Below are 8,572 nucleotides of genomic sequence, written 5' to 3'. Positions count from 1 at the left end.
GTGTGTGTGTGTGTGTGTGTGTGTGTGTGTGTGAGAGAGAGAGAGAGAGAGAGAGAGAGAGAGAGAGAGCATGCGCATTGATTTCTCCCTGCCCTTGACTATGGATGTGGAGTGACTAGCTATTTTAACTTCCCACTGCTTTGACATCCCTGCTGTGATGGATGGTCACCTGCAAGCGTGAGTTAAGATCAGAACCCTTTCTCTGGGGTTCTTACTCTGGGAAAGGACTAAATTACTCTTGTGAGAAATATTTTATCACATCAACGTAAATGAAACTAAATCACACCAACTGGCCTCTTAATGAAAGATGAAGAGGGGGAACGCAGGGTAAGAATGTGCTCCACCTCTCCAGCCTGATATGACTGCATGGCTACTACACCAGCATTTCAAATCTCTCCCTTCCCCTGCCCCTCCCCCCTTTTGTTTTGTTTAGACAAGGTTTGCCCTTGTAGCCCTTGCTGTCCTGGGACACTCTCTGTAGACCAGGCTGGTCTTAAGGCTCAAGGAGTCACCTGCCTGTGCCTGGAAGTGCTGGGATTAATGTTGTGGGCCAGCATGCCCCACTCACTTACATATATTTCTATATATTTTACTGTACAGCATGTTTGTTTGTTTGTTTGTTTTTAAAGAAGCTTGAAAAACTACAACAGAGAAACCAAATGGGGGACTTCTGATGAAAAACTGGCCAACCGAAGGAAGCTGTGTGTCTTCAGCCTCAGCAGAGAGCGAGCTTCATTTGAAGGCTACACTCGAGACTATCCGTCAACCATTTCCTTTTCTCTTGCTTTCACAGTTATTATACTGATGAGTAACGGTATTTACTTTTCCTCATTATGAAATAGTTCTCTCTTAAGATGGACTTATATAATTATAGATAATTATAATAATCATGATAATTATAATTGATACAATGAAAAACAAAACCCAAAAACCTCCTGTTTCTTATTACTGGTGCTGCCATTGGCTAACTTTGAGCCTTGTTTGGCCCCAATACCTTCATGTGCTTCCTTTTATATAAAACTGGAGGGCCAGGAGAACAGATGGCTGAGGACTTCAATTTAAATTCAATTGCACACACACACAATGGAGTAATGCCATGGAAATTCATATACTCAACGGATGTCAGGCTACCATTTGAGAACTCCTGGTTGATTTTCCTCTGATCTAATCACTCAGTTAATCTTGCAGTATAGGAAAAACTCCGTTTAGCGAGAGCACAGTACAGATTTCCATAAAGAGCAAAGTCAACTTGTAGCTTGCTGAGAGTGGCTCGGGTGCTGGCTCTACGTTCTGTGAGTCACAGTTTCTCTAGCCGCAACACCCTTGAAGAGTGTCCTGCTGGCAGAAGTACAATCCCTTGGATGGCCAGATCATTGGCGCATTGGAAGGGCATTAAGCCCTTCTTTCTGACTTTGTGCCTTGCATGATAATCCCAACCTGACCATAATCAATATGACAGCCATGGAGGAAATGAAGTTAAAAGCATTGTGCACTGCCAATCAGTACACGCTGACTCTCATGCCCAGTACTCTAGCTGTCAGCTAATGTCAGGGGCACATGAAACTGGGAGTAAATGTACCACGTGTTCAGGGTGGCTATATTTTTACACTAGGGTGATCAGTATGGGGTTCATACACTGGAGAGGATTATCCTGAACCTTGCATTACGAAGATGCATAACACAAGGGAAAGAGGATTTCTTTGACAGGTAGAGAAGCAAATTAAATGCATGAAAACGAAGAAGCACAAACACACCTATTCAGTGATCATGTGATTTTTGTTTTTAAGTTCATTTATATGGTACTACACCCCTGTAAATAAGGCTCGGAGAATGTCACAGAAAAGCCTGAGGACCGAGACAACTGTTGCACAACCTGATAAGGATGCTGCACTGATGAACTCTCAGCAATATGGTTGCCTGCGTAAGACCACACCAGCCAACATACCGATATGCATGAGAAGGTTGACAAGACCCTACCCCTAAATGAGGAGCTACAGGAAGTAAATGGCCGCCACTCATCAACCCTGTGAGAGGTGTCGCAATCCTAGGTTGTCAGCCCTACACAGAGGTCCACATGGGCAATGTAACTGGACTCAGTAAATTGCCTATGTCTGTATACAGGTAGAAGAGAAACCGCAGACAAGTTTGTGACTCTGAGAGGGCATAACGGAGGGACAAGGGAGGAGAGGGAGGTGTGGGAAAGACAGAAACAGTGCACTCACATAGACAGTTATCAATTACACAAAGGTGAGAAGTGAGGTAGGGCTACTGGCCCTCCTCTGTCACACAGTAGATATGCTCTGATAAACAGGTGTGTTGCTTAGTTGTCCCAGTCTCAGGACATAAGAAATTTAGTCAAAAGGGCAGAGTTCATTTTATTCTTTATTTCAGAGTCTGTCACTGTATAAGCGCCATGGTCACACTCTGATTCACTGACCCCCTTCTCTGGAGACAGCCTGCGAGAGAAGTAGTCCCACTTACCTCGTTCTCCTGGGGTCCCCGGAACTCCTGCATTTCCTGGGAAGCCTGGGGTCCCTGGGGGTCCTTGTTCTCCAGGGGTTCCAGGTGAACCTGGTCTCCCGGGCTCCCCAGGAGGGCCCTGGATGGTCCGGATAGAGGAGGACTGGCTGGGGATCTGGTTGAGGATGGCTGTGTACCTGGCCATGTGACCTGAGCAACAAGAGATGAATGAACCATCACACAATTAAAGGGGAAACTGGAGTGCCCTGCGGCGAACCTCCCAACAGCTCTTTCAGATGTCCGCTGAGGACAAGGCACGCCCTTCTGAGATAGGCTCATGTATGTGTGGTTAACTTAGCGGTTTTTTTTTTTTTTTTGCATTTTTCTCCAGGATGATGTTAATGGCTGGGCTGCATTCAAGTCACATCTCATGCATTTGGAATTCCACAGTTCACGTCAGTGTCAATAAACACCACTGAACAGAAGTCATAAATTTTACACTCACCCTAACATTTACCTGACCCCTGACCCCTCCTCACCCTGCTGCCTTCCTCTGCAGCAATTCCCCTCCACGTGTCTTAGTTGTCTGTGTTCCAACCCACAAAGCCTGCTCCACCCTTCTGCTCTCCAATCCCCAGGCAAGGCCTGTCTCCACTCAACTCAGGAACCTTTGCCTGTGTCCCAGCTACAGGCTGGCCCTTTCCTAGGCTTGAAAAATAATAATATCACAATCCTGTTGCTCTCTCATAACCTCGTAACTCGGTTTGGAAGAACATATTTTAACAACAATAAGTAATGGCTTAATAGCATGAGACTTCATTTCCCAACATCTTTGAAGGTGACATTTCCCCTACAGCTGTCCACTATTCATCTCCATGTATTATTTTGATGTGTAGGGTCACCCACTCTTTTGTGGCTCTGAGATTGGGGGGAGGGTTGTGTCTCAGGATTACAGGCATGCCATTGCTAAGCCTGCTCTGGGTGGTGCTGGGGACTGAACCTAAGGCCAGCAATCTACCAACTGAGCTGCCTCCTCAGATGCATTTATTTCCTTTTAAAAACTCAAATCTAAATGAAAGTATTAATCATATTTTAGGAAGTACAGGTAAAAACATCCAATTCGTTCTTTCCTTAAACAGTGAACTATGAGCGTGATGGGGGACCGTCTCTTGATTCAATCAGCAGGCACGTCCTGCGCTGTTTGGGCAGGTGAGGCATCTGTCTTTTTCACTTCCTTCTGTGACAGGAGCTGTCGTTCATCACTTCCTCAGCTGTCATCACTTCCACCCACCCCCCACTCTCTGTTTCCTATATACTGCTTCTTAGCAGAATTCCTCTGATCAACTAAGAATGGAAACCCAGCTGACTGAGGTTGTGTGGAGGGATGCGCACACCCAGAAAGCAGCTCATGGTGTGAGCTTATGTAACACAGGGGAAAGCAGAGCGCTGTTTAAGGAGACAGCCGAGGGGCAGCTGAGGCTGCCATTTCCTCCTGTGACAGACAAGCCCTCTCTCTAGTGCACGGACTCCTTTCAGACCTTGTCTCACTTCTGACCTCACCACTCCTATAAGTTATTTGCCAGAGTCTGAGAATTTGGAAGGGAGAAAACTGGGCCCTCAGCTTTTAGAGCATGTGTTAAATAGTCATATGTTATCCAAGGCTTTGGTTCTAGAGTAAAACGAGGCAGCAGATCCCGTGGATCATTCCTCCTGCTGTGTGTAGGGAGTCTTGTGAGGATTTAGCCCAGTGCAATTTCATCCAAGTTTAATCTTCTACTCATCTGCATTGCTCATGTGAGATAAGAAAACTCTGAGATAGTGCAGAGCTTATATGAGCTTTGGGTATATCCTTCTCTAAAAGTGACTGAAGTCCAATGTCCCTTGATGAATGGATTGCTTTTTGAAGATCTTATTTTGTCACTAATTGTAACGATTTTGTTTAATTGGTTAATTTTCTTTTACTATGGGCACCATATCTACATAGAAGTAGATAGAGACACAGCCCACAGAGATAGACAACGGTGTTTGATGGTGGTAGCTTTGTCCTCCTTGTGCTCTGATAGTGTCGCCAGAGTGAAAACTGGCCCCTCCCATCCGTTCCTCCCCAGGGCAGGATCTGGGTTTATCCCAAAGGAACAGGTGGAATTCTGGATCTTGCCAACCTTCTTGGCACTTGCTGGGCTCTACTGGCCTGAAGCCCAAACTTCTCTGGGTTAAAGTAAACACAGCCCAGAGGGAGATAAGGAAACTACTCATAAAATATCATCCCTGGGAGAGGAGGTGGCTATCAGTGTGGGGAGGGGTGGGCAGTGGAGCTCAGCTAGACTTGGGTGGGTCTGAGAGGAACTGTTTTTACTTGGCCTCAAACAGTTTGGAACTAAACATATTCATGGCAAAGAGAAAGGCCCACCCTAAGTAACCTTGTGGTTGGATTTTTGAGGCATATATATATATAAAATAAGTAGGCATGTGTACAAAATGGGTGAGCACAGGAATCTGTTGTTGAAATAAGTGCTGTTGAAACATTCAGGTTTGAAAATAAAGAAATTAAATAAAGTTGCAGCAAGTGTGTTCTGGTATGATATGACTTTTGGTATGATGCCCAACGGTCATTATCAGATGTCACAATAACCCTATGTGTATGTATGGGGGTGGGGTGTGTGTGTTGGCATATAGCCTAAGGAATCAAGGGAAGGGCCTTGGGCTAACCAAATGCAATGGCTATAGACTGGATAGGAAAGGAAAAGTGATTAAAATCTGTGAGCCAATAGAAACAAGCACCCTGGTTGCCTTGATTCTGATCCGGTCTGGTAGTCTTCGAGTGCTTAACATTTGAGAAAGAACCCGTCCATTTGATGGGGGAAGGAGAACTGGAAGGTCACAGCAGTTAATTAAATATGCACATGCAAATCAATGCTTCTTGAACTGAGGAAATGGGAGTGTGGCTCCTGTGCCATCCTTGTAAAGCTCTGGGGCAATCTATTAGGCTGGTGGGAGGTTCCAAGTGGGGATGTGTAAAACTATATGTACACAGCAATCCAGAGCATTGGAGGGTCTTCCTTGGCCTCTCTAGTCCCAGGAAGGGAAGCATACTTTGGACAAGAATGAGACAGGACATGGGTGACCAGAGTTGCACTTACTCTGAATGAGCTGCTCGCACACTTGACGTGCCACCGCCCTCACCATGGCTTGAGACTGCAGGTCTCCCTGGATGGGAACGAAGTACATTCCTCAAGCACGGCCACTGTGCAGCCATACTGCAGAGACATAGCTGGCCTGACCCATTGTTCCCACCTAGACTCTAGGTTCCTAGCAACAGGGAGGACTAACTGAAGGTTCCTGAAAGTCTTGCTTATTAGATTAATGAGCTCAAATAAACACTTTGGTCCCAGATTCAAAAAAAATATTAACAATATCTAAACATACTCATACATATTTAATGCCTTCCCAAGTGATGGTTCATTTAATACTAATAACAACCCATAGGGAAACTGTTAAGCCCATGTTATAGCTAATCAGCTTTAAACACATTGCCTAAGTGGGTCACAGAAATAACCTGTTGAACCCAAGACCAGCACTGCCAAGGCTGCAACTACATTAGAAGCCTCACAACATCTACAGAGACTCAGTGGGCACCAAAATTAAGGTGATTTCAATTTCAAGGCCTGCTCTTTGATTCTATCCAACCACTGTCTTGCTTCTTGCCAATACTATGTCTTCAGGAAAACCAGAGTCCTGGCTGGAATTAGTATAAAGCCATCCACCTCCATTACGACAGTCTTCCACATCTATTATGTTATTTCCATCTCAGCTCCACTTTATGAGCTTAAGGAATTCCTTAAGGAATGGAGCCCAAGGTCAAGGAGCCAGATGAGAGCAGCTATACAACTGGAAATCCTCTCCTGGCCTCCAACCCACCCAGATGTTTTCCCTGTGAAATTCATGTGCTTTTAAATGAAAGACTACTGGATCAGCAATGAATACCAGAGGTCGCAATGACCATTCCTTCCGAGGCTTGGACCAGGGCTATGTGCAACCGCCAATAGCCAGAAGCTCCTTTAAACGACTTACCCGTTCACCTCGCTCTCCTTTCGCTCCAGGGACACCCTGTCAAAGTGAAGAATAAATTTCAAGTTACTTAGAATGCTGTGCTCAGCGACGAGTCAGGAGAGTACATCTCTTCCTAGCTGACAGAGGCATTTCTTCCAAACATGGGTGAAAACCGGCAACGGGAATATTGCAGGGGAACAACCTGCAGTCCCACTGTGCAGAACAGCGGATTTACACCCTTCACGCCTCCGGATCTTTCATGCAGAGATGTGGCAGTGTGGAGCTGTGGGAGTCGAATGGTATAGTGGTACTGCTAAGTCACCTACATTTCCACCATGACTACCCTTTGCAGCTTCCTACACTGAACACCGCACAGTAGGATGAACTCTATAGACTGCTTCATAATGATTCCATAAACAACTTCTAGGAAGTTTTTAAATAAAAGTTCTAGAAACGTGTATCTATAAGAAATGAAAGAACACCACTGAATCTAGCAGTTAAGCAAGAGATGGGCGTCCGTGAAACCCCACGGCCCCATTCTGCTGCCTCTGCAGGGATGGCATGAGTCTCCTGGAGTCTCTACAACACTGAGGCTCATGTGCGCATGCGTTCTCGCTGAGGTTCCTGTGCGCATGCGTTCTCGCGTTCTCAGCTGAATACTTATTTAAAATCGTCGCTTTGCTACTTTTGCCAATAAGGCAATTTACTGTTACTGTAAAGTATTTATTGAGAAATACAATGTTTCTAGTGTTTCTGCTTAAAAGGGAAACGGATGTCCTCGGAAGGCAATCCTATTTCTTTGTCAGCTCACAGGCAATATGGCGGCCACCTTTCTGTAGTTACTCCTAGAGGTGTGAACGGAATCCACGGGTGGAACCTGGCACCTCGTCAGATTGTTTCCTGTCCCTACTTCAGTCTCAACAGATCCCAAAGCAAATGCAATGTGAAGTGCAAGTTCTTCTTTGTTAAGTTGCCCAAGTCCAAAATTCTTGGTTCACTTCATAGGGTCTAGGGAAACAGAATGCTATGACTTAGTGTTTGTCAGATGTGGGCAATGGGAAGGTTTCTTCCCCAGTTGATTTCAAGATACACACAGTCATAGGTGGAGTGCATGGGGGAAGAGAAACCAACAGAGATCTCTCCTTATTAGGTGGGAACAATTCTCTCTCTTTCCAGCACAGCCCTTTAATTCTACTTAACATGCACACACAGTGTGCACAGTGCACATGCGTGTGCACACACACAGAGGTGTGCATACATGCACACATGCACATCCATGCACACCACTCCTTTTAAAATCTACATTTCTTATGTCCTCCTGTGTTTAGCATCTCCTACCAGGGTACTTGCAACATTCCGACCTCCCTGTCCATGTACCATGCACATAATCACTGGCCTCTTCCTTCCTGGAAGCCACCAGCATACAATTGAGGTAACCCAGTGACTTGACTTTTAGCAGCACTTCTGTCTTTCTAAATCATGTAGTGATGCTTAAATATGTGACAAAGTCTAAGTCTTAAATAAGTAAGTAAAGAAATAAATACATAAAGTATTTTATAGTTTGGTCCCAAACTCCCTATCTCTTACTCCTGAAAATTCTACCTTTTCCTTCTTACCGGCCCAGTCTATTAGATAGGAACAACTGATCCATGAGAAAAGAATTAACTGTAGATCATTTGGCTTCAGTGTCATCAGCAGGGATATTGTAATACAGTGCTCAGTTTGAGAATCGAGTCTCTAACACCAAATCTTTACCACTGTATATGTTTAATGGGTTAATTCCTGGATTTCATGAGAGAAGTTTATAAAAACTACCATATACTATTTTTTTTTTCTCAAATCAGTGAGACTGATTACACAAATCCTTGCATAAAGTTGTCATTCAAACATTTGCCTATGCCCAACATTAAATTGAACTCTGGGACTGCCGTTTATTTCCATGGATTTATATTTCCCTTTATCCTGCCACCCAAAAAATGATAAAATATTAACTATATTTTTTTACAATAACTGTAAATTTATCCTTTGGTGTGCCATCAGATAATTTTCCAAGGTTGCAAAT

At 44.6% G+C, this 8,572-nt stretch overlaps 1 protein-coding gene across 4 annotated transcripts in view; it reads right to left on the bottom strand.

Annotated features, from left to right (window-relative positions):
* Positions 1–8,572, bottom strand: part of Col14a1 (collagen type XIV alpha 1 chain) — a 215,110-nt gene that overhangs the window by 18,978 nt on the left and 187,560 nt on the right. For all 4 annotated transcript variants that reach the window (XM_029548078.1, XM_021216500.2, XM_029548079.1 and 1 more), the window contains exons 43-45: positions 6,532–6,567; positions 5,601–5,667; positions 2,482–2,670 (exon numbers count right to left, since the gene is read on the bottom strand). In XM_029548078.1, coding sequence (XP_029403938.1) covers positions 2,482–2,670; positions 5,601–5,667; positions 6,532–6,567 — 292 coding nt within the window. The remainder of the gene's footprint in view (positions 1–2,481; positions 2,671–5,600; positions 5,668–6,531; positions 6,568–8,572) is intronic.

This window comes from Mus pahari, chromosome 17 (assembly GCF_900095145.1).
Source record: "Mus pahari chromosome 17, PAHARI_EIJ_v1.1, whole genome shotgun sequence".
Taxonomy (NCBI): domain Eukaryota; kingdom Metazoa; phylum Chordata; class Mammalia; order Rodentia; family Muridae; genus Mus; species Mus pahari.
Note: the sequence above shows the minus strand (reverse complement) of the source record. Positions and strands in the feature narration are given on the sequence as shown.